This window comes from Boleophthalmus pectinirostris, unplaced genomic scaffold (assembly GCF_026225935.1).
Source record: "Boleophthalmus pectinirostris isolate CB_2022bp ecotype Guang Dong unplaced genomic scaffold, ASM2622593v1 HiC_scaffold_15, whole genome shotgun sequence".
NCBI lineage: Eukaryota > Metazoa > Chordata > Actinopteri > Gobiiformes > Gobiidae > Boleophthalmus > Boleophthalmus pectinirostris.
Window position 1 is genome coordinate 11,069,677 of NW_026571070.1, and position 13,847 is coordinate 11,083,523.

The 13,847-nt window shown below is 37.3% G+C and overlaps 1 protein-coding gene across 3 annotated transcripts in view; it reads left to right on the forward strand.

Moving 5' to 3' along the window:
• pfkpa (phosphofructokinase, platelet a) overlaps positions 1-13,847 on the forward strand; it is a 103,186-nt gene that overhangs the window by 31,281 nt on the left and 58,058 nt on the right. For all 3 annotated transcript variants that reach the window (XM_055151107.1, XM_055151106.1, XM_055151105.1), the window contains exons 6-10: positions 157-201; positions 2,094-2,202; positions 5,461-5,556; positions 7,884-7,976; positions 12,705-12,830. In XM_055151107.1, the coding sequence (XP_055007082.1) occupies positions 157-201; positions 2,094-2,202; positions 5,461-5,556; positions 7,884-7,976; positions 12,705-12,830 (469 nt within the window). The remainder of the gene's footprint in view (positions 1-156; positions 202-2,093; positions 2,203-5,460; positions 5,557-7,883; positions 7,977-12,704; positions 12,831-13,847) is intronic.

A 13,847-nucleotide genomic window follows, 5' to 3' on the forward strand; every position in this document is an offset into this window, starting at 1 on the left:
GTAGGCCTCATTTGATGATGGTCCATCTGTAAAAGTTAAATTAGATGTGCATCTGTTTGCAACATGATGCTAATACGTGAATGAAACCAAAACTACTTCAGTGATGTTTTCAAGATGGAGACCAAGTATGTTACTGAGAAGTTTCTTATGTTGCAGCCACCAGAGGACTTTTGTATTGGAGGTCATGGGCAGACACTGTGGGTAAGTACGATTTTAATGGACTTTTTTGCATACTTATAAACCTGAATTTGATCTTAACTCTTTCCCCCATGAAGACGACATTTGACGACCCCCCCTGAACCCTTAATGACGACTTTTGACACCTCCGCCGTATCACTAAAGACGAGATTTGACGACCTTTAGAAATGGCTCGGTTTTTCACATTTAAACAGAGACTGTGATCGGTGGGGGCCACTACAACCCACACTAGACTGACCAATAGGATTCAAGGATATGTTTTCGCCGATTTTTTCCGAAGTTAATCGAAATAGTGACGATGGTAGCTTCCGGAAAAAACACAACACGAAACACAGATCGCGGCGCTGCGGCGCAGGTTTTAGAAATAATGAGGAGCGGACGTATTTTATGGATAAGTTTAGAGAAAGTGACTTTTATAGATTTCAAAGTGATGATGTTGAAGTTGATTATAAAGTGGAAAACAGCGAAAGCGAGGGACTTTCGGGGAGAAGGATGAGAATGCCGCTGATGCGTCTGTGTGGAGTCCTGCGATATCCGAACAAACTATCTGATTGCCCATGGCCCAGTCAGTTTAAAATATTTCAGTCTTTTTTTCCAAGATGCGATGTATAACAGAATCACTACAGAAAAAACGCTTATGTGGAGCTCTGCACACGAGAAAATAACCAAGATGACAAATACTGGACACACACTGACGGGGAAGAGTTTTATTATTATATTATTATATTATAATAAGCTAAATTAGTTGAATAAGCTAAATGAGTTGAATAAATAAAATAAGTTGAATAAGTTAAATGGAAAAAAAATGAATTGGGTGCACACAGGTGTACAACAGGTAAAAACAGGTGGCACACTTGGCTATACTGTATCTGGTGATATGAAATCTGTTTAAATACTTTGACAAAGTATATTTTTTATTTTTTATGAATATAGTACTCAGAACATGCAGATATCAGATGCTGAATGTAGTTTTTTGTTTTCGAGTTTGCACCTGACCAGGTAAACTCTCATTTTCAGTGAGCTGTTATACACCTATAAATGAGTTGAATCACATTTAAACATCCATAAATGAAGAGTTCAGAGTCTGAGGTTTCCAGAGATACCAAATATGTCTGTGTTACAATTAAGTTCATGAGTGTAAAAATCATTTATAATCACTCGTGGAAGTCTGTTTTCTTTTATGCAATTATGCTCTATGGGTAGCCCTAGTAACATATGTATGGGTTGTTCCTAGTCGGCGTCCAGGGGGGAAAGAGTTAAGAAACAAGACAGAGATCCATATTAATTAGAGCTGTGGTCCTTTATAGTCATGTAAGGAGCATTGTGTAAATTTTCTGATGAGGGTCCCTCAAACACTTTTCTCCGTGGAGATGTTTTTGTTTTGTCTATAATGTTTCACAGTATGGCATTAAACCTTTCTGTCTTCATGGAGACCAAACCAGACCAAGTTACAGGTCAGATCTGTGGAGAGGCAACCCCGCTCACAGTCAGAATACCTGTTTTTCTAGGTATTATTGACCTATAAAACCACCTGTAAATTCATAAATGTAAAGCAGAGCAGTTTAATGTAGTAGATGGTGTCTTAGTTGACCAAAATTTGTATTATGTTGACCTGTTTTTTAAAATTATTATTATAAGAATTTTATATGCACAACAGTATAATAGAAAGAGAATGAGTGTTATCTGGATTTTTTTACATTTAAATACATAGTTTCCTACTTTTCTGTGCTGTGGGTAGTATTTTGAGTGTAGTTTTGGTCAGATCATAAATTATTCAGGTATATGAGAGCTTTTTCCACGGCTTCTTTTTAGTCAACTAATCGACCAGCATTTCTTGTCTTGAATTTGTTTAGTCAACCACAGCTCTAATAATAATCTGTCTTGTGTTTTTGAAGGTACTTGGCGCTGGTGAGTGCTCTGGCGTGTGGAGCAGACTGGGTGCTGATTCCAGAGATGCCTCCTGAAGACGGCTGGGAGGACAAGATGTGTCAAAAACTGTCTGCGGTAACAACATCGAGCTTTATAACAACTGGAAATTATTTATATTGTCTGTTTAATATGTATCTAACTCTGATTTTCTCCTCCGACATAGTAAACAATAAGCGTTATGTGATATACTGTATAAACCATAGGCACCAATTCCTTTTACATTTACTGAAAGTTAAAAGTTAATTATTTAGTTTACTCCAGTAACAGTCCTTAAGGTTGTATCAATCATTTAACTCAATAGATATTTTTAAAGAACACATATTATGGAAAATGTACTGTTTTTGAGCTTTCAGTCATGTTATATTGTTGTTCCCTCATCAAAAAGGACATGTGGAGTTGTATTTTTGCTTCATCCACGCTTGGTTTATGAATCTATTAATCCAAAGTTGTATTTACTGATCACTTAAAAATATCCATTTGCATTTTGCCAGGATTGTTACGTTGTAGATAAAACTCTGGACTTCTCCTATGCTAAGGTTCAAATGTATATTTTTAATGTCTAAATGCCAAATTGGAAACAGAAGTAAAGTTTTAAGTATACTTTCCAAATATATACATTATTATAAGTAAAAAGAAATATCCAAAGGTGGTGAAAAGCATGTTTAAAGAGGAATTAAAGCCACAACATTGCATAATATGTGTTCTTTAAATCTAAAATGTTAGTTGTTTCGCCTAGCCCCACCTAGGACTGATTAAACCGCACTGACAGAGAATCATAAATCTCTTTTTATTATAATATATTGCCTGTAATGTATTTATATGTATGATGTAAAAGTCCATATTGTCCTTATATTCAGACGCGCTCCAGGGGCACCAGGCTCAACATTATCATAGTGGCAGAGGGAGCCATTGACAGACATGGGAAACCTATTACCTCTAGTTTGTGAAGGAAGTGAGTACATCTGTGTCAAAGAGAAGGGGAAACCAGGAGCATGGAGGCCTCAGCCGAGGGAATTCAACTCGCAACCCAAGTGCTGTTTTATTTAGGGCTATGTTCACACTGCCAGATGTTAGTTTACGTCGTGAGATTTCTGTTACTATTTTTATCTTTTGGCGCGAGTTCACGGCGCTTTCACATCTTTGAAATCAAATCTTGCAGCTTTCCCATTGTTATTTTGCTCGAAGGTACACTGTGTAACTTTTTGGTCGGGGGGTACGTCACCTGCTTGTTTCCATGGATACGTCATTGCTCTGGCTGGATTGCTCCACAGTATGACATTAAACAGCTCTACCTTACATTTATTCAATTACAAGTGGTTTTATAGCTCAAAAATACCTAGAAAATCAACATTCTGACTGTGAACGGGGTCGCCTCTCCGCAGATCTGACCTGTAACTTGGTCTGGTTTGTTCTAGATAGATAGAAAGGTTTAATACCATACTGCGGAACATAACACCTCCATGGAAATAAGCATTTGACAGAAAGCTACAGCTGTGAACTTTTGACTGGACCAAAATAATAGTAGCCTTCCTGTTTTTGGTACAAGTCCCAGTCACTTTTCAAACAGGAAGTAGAACTTAGGTCAAACCTTCATTCGTTTCATGGCATATTTAGTGAGGCCAGTGAATACTACATCAACTTATCACTCAGTACAGTACATGACAGATGGAACAATACTTTTTGGGTATTTTTTCCTTGCAGTAGTGGGAAAAGTTTGGTTATTTTTCTATACTAAGAAGAGATTTGAGCTGTAGAGGGTTAAATTATTAACTTCTATGACTCATTATAGACACAAACTAACTACGTAAGTGCTGCATTCTGTTATTTATTTATTGCAGTTTGCGTTTTTTAACAATATTCTACATTCATTGACTTCAGTATTATTGTTTATCGTCTATATTTACTTCAGCTATACATCACATTTCAAAATTTGTTATCGTGACAGGCCTATATTTTTGTACATTCTTTTAAATTGCAGTGTTGAATTATACTTAAACACAAAAACACTGCACATAATGGCCAGGTTGTTGATGTTATTGTTAATTTGGTATTTTGGCTCTCAAGATGATCATTCGATTAGAAAGCAGAATGAGCCTCACGTGAGTCTCATGTGGGTTGCCAGATTCACTGCTAAAATCCAGCTGGTTTAAACCTAAAATCGCTCGCTTTAATCTGAATCCTCACAGCGAAAAAATCAGATGCTGTAGCTATTCATTAGGGATGTAACAATATCGAAATCTCTCTGTACGATATTATCACGATATGCATCTCACGGTACGATATTTATTGCGATATTTTGAAAAGGCTGATATATTTGTAGATGGGACATGTTTCTGCTTTTAAAATACCTTGACAAGATTTTGGTGTGAATTATTTCCATCATAATCCCAAGAATTCAAGTAAAAAACATATTTCTTCATGTTGTTTGCACTGAAATGAATCATGGGAAATGTAGTTCACAATGTTTATAAGCTGTTGCTGCTGTAAAACATTTAAGCAAAGGAACAGCTCAAGATATTATTCTGAGACTTTTGACGATACGATATCACGATATTTCGGTTATTGTTACATCCCTACTACCCATTAGTCAGTGCTAGTGCAGCTTCTGCAGCTCAGTGAGTCAATTCTGGAGGTTTTAAGGTTTCACAATAGCTCTGTCCATAAACTGAGGATGAGAAAAAACATATGTAGGTCCTCTAAAGGTGCATTGTGTAACTTTTCTGGTGGTGGTGAGTCTGTAAAATGCTTTTCTTCATGGAGATGTTAGGATTTTTTGTCTGTAAAGTTTCGCAGTATGGCATTAAACCTTTCTGTCTTCATGGAAACTGAACCAGCCCGAGTTACAGGTCAGATCCGTGAAGAGGCGACCCCGCTCACAGTCAGAATGTTGTTTTTCAAGGTATTTTTGCGCTATAAAACCACCTGTAACTGAATAAATGTAAAGTAAGAACAGTAAGAAACCAACCAAAAAGTGACATAGTGCACCTTTAAGGTAATAAAACAGTAATAGTACAGTCTACATGCTCATTAAACAACTATTTAATATTGTAGACACACTTGTTTTACTGAAGTGTGAACATAGCCTTAAAATCACAGTCATTTATCATATTAATAGTTTGTGTGGGATTAATCCAGCTCTGAAAAGTACACACTGCTCCTGCCAACGCTCCCAGTAGCAGCAGAATTAATTACAGACATTAAAAACATTTAGCGGTAAGACTTTATTAACAGCGCAATCTCCGGTCTCCAGGCGCCGTGCTCTTGAAAGCCCATGTCAACGCCAACGTCTAAGTTTTCTGTCATGTTTCTCTTTCCCCCCTTGGACTTTTGTAGAACCGAGCAGGAATGAAAAGACTCAATATCATTATAATAGCCGAGGGTGCGATTGACCAAAACAACAGACCCATAACTACTGATTATGTGAAGGATGTAAGTACAGAGGCGTTGTTGTATGCTCCCATTTTATTTTGAAAAACCAAGCTTGGACCTCCTGTTTACCACCTACCACCGCTGCCCCCTACTGGTGTGGCTGTTGAATCTTGTTGCTGTGTTTCTTGGAATGCACTTGTCAAAACACCCTGAGTAGTTTGTAAGTAAAAAAAAAAACAAAAAACACATTGCTTTCACCACTTCTGCTATACTAAACTCCACAATATATTTTTTTAAGAATATATATATGTAAGATTAAAGAGTTTAAATAAGAATAAAGGGATCACAATCTGCTACTAAAATGCTTGTAATGGCAGAGGTGGTTTTTCTTTGTAGTGGAGTAGTGCTTCAGTGTTGGGGCTAACATGACTGAAAAGTTAGAGAGGCTTGCTAGAGTGCTTTGCTGTTTCCCCTTTATCTCTGCTTTTGTGGGTTTTTGTCTCGTGTTCAATTTCATCTCAGCTCTTTTTATTTATTTATGTACTTTTTTTTTTTTTTTTTACACTGGTCATTTTGTGTTATAGACCCTTTAAAATGCTGTTCTCGTGTGAGTGTTCAAAATTTAGAAATAGAGGCAAAATGGAGGACAATAACACAGATTTTAGGGATTAAATGACATCAGATACACATTTGAACAAAAATAAGCAGCTATTTTGAATTTCCAAATGTTCGATTATCCATCCGTCTCCCTCTCGGATCTCGGATACGACGTCATGTTCCTACTTTAAGCGTTTCATTATGTTGTTATGTGTTCCTGACTTGGAGAAAAACGTGGACGCCGACCGGAAAGCTGTAATTGTTGTTGCTTATCTTCTGTTAGCAGCCCCCAGCACGTTTAGCAACGCCGGTTTAAAACAAGTCTTTGTTCAATTTTGGTCTCACCACAACACCGACCACCATCCCCACAGGCAGTAACATTACGAGCGACTGAAATTGTCATTTAAACCACCGAAGAGTCCAGACACAATGAAAAAAGTTCATATTTGTCTGGATGGGTTTTCTCCGGGCACTTTGGTTTCTCCCATCAACCCCAAAACATGCCACACAGGTCTCCAGGAAGAACAGTTGATAACAAAGGCCGAAATAAAATGTTACAATCAATCAATGAACCTGCCCAGGGACGACAGGTGGAAATGAGCACTGGAGCTACAACCTGGTACAATGCTGTAGGTTATTAAGTTTTTTTTTTCAGACCAAGAGTTTGTTTTCATACCTGACAGTTTCGACTGCTCACTAGCGCTCTTCTTCAGAGTGTTCACGTGACGTCGCTGTCACTGTCAGGTATGAAAACAAACTCTTGGTCTGGAAAAAGAACCTAATAACATAAATTATCGGAAGACCAAATGAACCTCATCGGGCTACAACCTCCTGTTATGGTTAATGTAGATTGTGCACTGTCCTTGTCTCATTAAATAAATAAGTTTTAAAACTGACACTGGGCACAGCCATCTTGGATTCTATTTCAGAATCCTTGCTTGGTGTCCTCCAAGCTCTTCCGAGTTGCGACATCAGAGGAGGGGAGTGTCAGTGCGTGTCGTTAGGCAAAGTCCTTGAACCTCCGAGTCGGACGGATAATCGAACGCACCATTAGTTTGCTTATCATCACAATGGATGGAAACTATGCAATTTCAAAACTCTAAAAAATATATTTGTGGTCAAGTATGTTTGTATATCTGTGAATAAAATTAACTGAGATCAGATAGAAATTTGAACGTTTGAATTTGAGCAAAAAAGCAAAAAAAAAAAAAAAAAAGCCATTTTGAATTCTCCAATGTCACTTAGCTTGCTTATCATTATAATGGAAACAATGCTATTTTAAAACTCAAATTTGTGTTTGAGCTTTACAAAAAATAATGTTTTGGAAAGTATTGAACATATATGGGAATAAGATTAAAAATAACATTATTGTGGGTCAACGTTTCTGGAAGTATTGTCCGTTAAAACAAAAAAGTTGTGGTTTTGGCTTCATCAAAAATGGCAAATATTGTAATCTCCAATTAAATTAAAAACGTAATTATAATAAATGAACGTAAAATACAACTGTAAATGTATTTAAACCATGATATCACTTTTATATCACTTTTATCTTATCTTTTTTTGTAATATTCTCTGGTTAATAATCCACATTTCTCGATTGAAATAACATTCATGTCCCACTTCACTCTTGTCTCCAGTTGCCTCCATGACAGAATTTGAACATCTTAACAAATTTTTAAAGGGTCTGTTGTTTTTCTTTGTATGGGCATGGATGTTTTGCTGCATTTGAACGTAATACAGAAACGTAACATAGATATAGATGTAATGCAGGTGTCTTTGTTTCTCGCCAGCTTGTCGTCAAGAACTTGGGTTTTGACACAAGAGTTACAATCTTAGGTCACGTGCAAAGAGGAGGAACGCCGTCTGCTTTCGACCGAATCCTGGTACGTAGATATTCATTTAAAAATGTATTAATCATTGTTTTTGTTTCATATTGTATGTTTTAGGGTAACATATAGTTTAAGGATGAAAAATTAATAATAACTAAGTGGTTCCAGCAGTTCCAGAACAACATTTCCCATTCATTTTTCTCCTAGGCGGTGTCCGAATTTCCACAATATTCCTGAGTTAGGGCACTATTTAGGGGTCACACAATTTTTAGGGGTGTCTGAATGTCCAGTGAGTGAAAAAGTAGTGCACTGAAAATTTCCCACAATGCACCTTTAAAAGTAGTCGTCATCGGTGGCCATTAGACCGGTCAATATAGATCACAACGCATTACGAGAGTCGAGAAAACAGTGTGTTTAACTGGACACAACACGACTGAATGAAAGCGCTGGTTTATGGCATTATAGATCCGTGATTCTGAATAAAACACTCTGATCTTAGCTCTAGCTGTTAGAAGAGCGATAATTTCCACATCTCGTACAAAAAAGCAAATAATCCAGTTTGTTTACATGAAATTCAGCTTGACAAAAACTCGTATGATTATTATTAGTCCATAAATACTCATGTGCCAGTCTGAGTTCAACATTATTTATTACAGAAATCAAGTTTTTTTCAAAGTTTAGCGGACTTTCTTTCACCTAGTCGCCAAAGTCACATGACCCGAATGAAGTGCGTGTCCGAATCGCTCTGTCAGTGAGTGCACTATATAATGCGCCAAAGAGTGTAGGACTATGTAGTGAATGAGGGGTTAGTGCAGGAGTGGGCAAACTACGGCCCGGAGACCATATGTGGCCCTTTAATCTTTTTAATCTGGCCCACCAAACTTGAATAATAATAATCATTTTCTTTGTTTTAAAAGTCAGACCGTGGGACTTGAAAGACAGATATTTTGTTGTAATGCTTTGTAATGATTTTCGATTATGGGATATTTTTTTTCACTTATGAGGTGGATTACAAAAAAAAACTCCATCCATCTGCTCCTGGTCCGACCCTTTTGTCAAATTTTAGAACCCATCGTGGCCCATGAGTAAAAAAGTTTGCCCACCCCTGGGTTAGTGGCTAAGCTGGACATTCAGACACAGTCATAGACTTTCAGAAAAAAAATGTTTTTACTATAAATTCGAATGCTTGCTCGGAAATAATTAGCTATGTGGTAAGCAATGACCACAAGGCATAGAATTTTATTTAAAAATCTGTTGTGGGCTTTATATGTTTTTTCGAAAAGTCTATGGAAAAAATGAAAATTTACTTCCGGAACCGGAGCGAGCGGTGAACTCCAGAGTTTATAAGGATGAGACAGGATTTTGTGCCACAAGCCACACTGCCACAAAACTGAGCACATGTGGAAAATGACCTCATGAGAGCTTGTGTTTACATTTGGATTAGACAAAAAAAAAGTTAAGTGCTGGTGAGTTATACCTCCTGGAGAGCTGTAGTTACAAACCACAGCACCGTAATGACGACAAAAGTATTAAATAGAAGAAATAAAAAATAGTTAGGCCAAATTTGTGAACTGGTTTGGATCAAAATCTTGCCGTATCTCGTGTCTTGTGGGAATTATATCTCGTCCCACCACTAATAGTTTATGTACCGTACTGTAGCATCCCTTCCAAATACTCCTAATGCAAATACTGCAACTGTAGGACAAGATTTATCTAAAGCTGCATTATGTAACTTTTCTGGTGGAGGGTCGGCCATCTGCCTGTTCCCAGTCGAGAAATTGTCCTGCCTGTGCAACTGTTCCTGCCACCTGTTTGTCTCCATGGAGATCTCACTGACCCGAATGTTCCACCACATGGCATTAAACCAGGTGATACGCCCCCGGGCAAGAAACACGTCAGATCTTTTTAGAGGTGACCCTGTTTATTGTGGAACGTTCGAACTAAGTGACATCTCCATGGAGACAAACAGGTGGCAGGAAAAGTTGCATAGTGCGCCTTTAATGGACAAATACTAAAATATTGCCAGTACTTCATAGTAATAAAGATGTAATTAACAGCTTGCATGTATTCCTTAAATTTGTGCCTTACCTTTTTGAGATACTGTGGTTAAAGGGCCCATGTCTATTATCTGAGCTATGTTACAATGTTTCCTCATCACAAACAGACCTGGAGTTGTGTTTTGTTTCATTCATACATGTTTAACTCACAAACCTGCATATTTAGGCTAAAGGCTGCCACACATTACAGGAGAATTTGCCCAATTTTGGCTGTGATTTGCTTCTCCTTGAGTTTGGGGAGGCGTGACCCAACTTTGTGTCTTCGTGTGCGATTTTGAAGCCGCTGCTCCTCGTGTGTTGTGTCAGTGTGACTCTGAGCTGCTCTGACAGATCATAACCACTAAACATCGGCAACGCTACAGTGACAGGCAATAATACTGAGCGTCAGGGGCAGAGGAGGACACAGAGACGCAAAACACAAACTCAGGAAATAGCGAAAATAATTACTACTCACGTCTCGAAAAGTGGTAAATATAAACAGCAGCATCTCATCCACATTATCCATAGAAATTATCCTCTGCAAATAATGACACCCATTCCACAAAACAGCGCAATTAATCCAGTTTGAAGCGTTCGTTAAAAGTAAAAAGGCCAGAGTAGTTCCTCACCTGTGTTTGTTTACATCCACACAGAGCACGATTAGCGATAGTGTCTCTACTTCCTGTGGACTTTATCTTCAACCTTTTATGCTTTAAAAATCACTTATCTGAAGTATTGAACATTTCATTAATAGTAATAACACAGTTTTGACTTGTATCTAAGCTGCAGTCTTTGCGATCGGAGATTTTAAGTCTCATAAGATTTTTCGCATGTCTGTGGTGTGCGTTTAAAAATAGTTTAAGACCGAAAAACCCTGTCGTGTGTGGCGGCCTTTAGTTCTTCTCCCAGACAGAAAACACTCTGTTCCACCTTGTGATGTAATGTAATAATAAAAGAAGTGCTCCGAAATGTTTTTAAATACACCTTCACTAGAATAATTTGGATAATTTCAGCTCTGGAATTGCCAGTCTCTACTAAGCAAAAGGTTAAAGGTAGCTGTTAACTTGAAAACTACCGTGTTATGAGGTGAAACAGAGCATTTTGAGCATTTGGAGATGTAGACAGACTAATAATAAATGATTACTCAAATGTGGGAATGAAACAAAACACAACTCCAGGTCTGTTTTTGATGAGGTAACAACATTATAACATGGTTTAAATCTCACAAGAGTCAATTTTGCACAATATCGGACCTTTAAGTTATGCATGGATCAGTGTATTTGGTAGAATCTGGCACAATCTACCGCTGACCCCAGTAACCTTTTGCCCTTTCAGCGACAAAGTGCTGTTCTCAAATACCAAGCCTCCATTTGTGCACAAAACACTGCGATTAGAGAGATCCACTGTGTAAGGTGGTTATGTAACAGAGTTTGTGGATTTATTTCTAAAGCATCACGAAATCACGAAATCTGCCGTGTTGGATCGTGTTCTTTTATATTACACGCACATAATTCAGACGTTCGTATACGGCGAGGTGAAATATGGGAGTTCTGGAGCCCGAGGCAAAACACAGAGAAGAAAGTCGTTGCCTGAAGCCATATTTCCTTTTATACACTGAGTACATCACTGCCCTGTTCAAAGAAGTGAAGTTGGACGTTAAAATCACTCTACAGCAATGTACATAATTTACAATGTATTAAAGCCTCAGTGGATCAGAGTTTAAAGGTGCATTGCGTAACTTTTCTGGTGGAGGGTTCGTCAAATTTCCTTCATGGAGATTATTTATTTATTATTTATTAGTTATTGCTTTGTCTGGAATGTTTCACCGTGTGGGATTAAACCTTTCTATCTTTATGAAGCCCAAATCAGACCAAGTTACAGGTTAGATCTGTTTTTCTGTGTATTTTTGAGAAATAAAACCACTTGCAATTGAATAAATGTGAGGTAGAGCTGTTTAATGTCACACTGTGGAACATTCAAGACAAAGCAATAACATCTCCATGAAGAAAATCTGACGGACTCTCCACCAGAAAAGTTACACAATGCACATTTTAACTGTCATTTATCTTTACCACTGACACTTTTAGTTACATAGTGAACCTGTAAAGTTTTAATGCTTCAATAATAACCAAAATGTACCATTATTTTTGTCAGTTTGGATATCAGTTTAATCAATATTTGAGAATATGCAACAATTTTACATGTTGATCGTTGTTAAAAAAAAGTTGATACTGAAATATCGATCAATAAAACTAGTAAATTCACACAAGGACATTTGAACTGCCAAGAATAGTTTTAGAGTGATCAATATCAGAGCTAGTTTATGCCCAAATGATAACAATAAAGCAGCTGTACGTGATTTTTACTGTCTTCAAAACGTGAAAAACAGAACTAGTTTGTTTTTCATGGATTGCAATGGTTCAAAGTTATTCCTCACTTACTTTATCCATTCAGAGCATCCTAATTATTCACTGAGATGAGTTTTGAGTGCTTTTCACAACTCTCAGAGACCAAAGTGGAGTTTTGCCATCACTAACAACAACTAGCATGCAAACAGCACGCTTCCTGATTTCTAATTATATGCAGACAGCACTCAGCAGACCTCAAAAGCTGCTTATCCAATATATGTGCACTAGGACAAGACAAAGTCTGCTGATACATGACCAAACAATCTGTTCCAGGGCCTTTTAAAAGCCTGTATTGATCTTTTTGCAGTATTGATGTTGTTCGTCTGTTGTTGTTTCAGGCCAGTCGAATGGGGGTGGAGGCGGTTCTTGCTCTGCTGGAGACCACAGCCAACACTCCGGCCTGTGTGGTGTCTCTGTCGGGGAACCAGTCTGTGCGCCTGCCTCTCATGGAGTGTGTGCAGATGGTACGGCTCAAACGCTAAACTCTAAACTAGGGATGTTCAAACTTTTTCACAGAGGGGTTGCATACTGACACATATTTTAAACGGAGGGCGACAAACGGTGGTCACTACATCGAGTCTTTCAGAACGGTGTATTTAACATAGTTTTGAGAGAGCTACTGTATCTTTAATACGGCTTAAAACACAAATTTATACTTAGACTTAGACAAAATTTAGTGACCCACAAGGACACACACACCGTACTAAGACATACAAAGACTAAAACATATGAATGGTAATAATAAAATGAAAATAAGTAGCAAAAAAAAAGTAGAAAGAAACAAGAAATTTGAGCTCTGTATCATAATGCAACAAGAGGTTATTGAGGTCATAGACGTTAAACTACTTAAATTTACTGTAAAAATTACTGCTTATTATCATTTGGAACATCTCAGCATGAAGCTTGAGGACCAACAAAATTTAGTTTGAGGGCCGCATTTGGTCCCCAGGCCATAGTTTGGACACCCCTGCACTAAACTATCAAAAGACTTGCATTGTATTATTAGACTCTATTATTTTTTTTTATTATTATTTTTTAAACAGAAATTTCCCACATCTATCATTAAATTATTAAAGTTAGTTAGTTTATTTATTTAATGAGACAGGGACAGTGCACAATATACATTAAATTTAACAGGAGAGATGAATTGTACCAGGTTGTAGCTAATTTCCACCTGAAGTCTCTGGGTAGAACATCTCTATGTCGACATTATTCTTTTGCGTATTTAGTCACTAACAACAATTATTTTTAATTTTCTGCATTGTAAATTGAAACTGCAATATTAATCTAAAATGGCTTAATAATAGAAATGCACCCATTGACTTCCTATTCAAAACTTACATTTCATAAATGTTGATTTTATGTAATATGTCCACTTCAAAAAATAAATAAAAATTCTTAGTGCCGTGAAATAAGCTTAGAAACTAAAGCAACTACAAGAACCATAATCCTTTGCACCGTTTCAGTTTAACCAACGATTA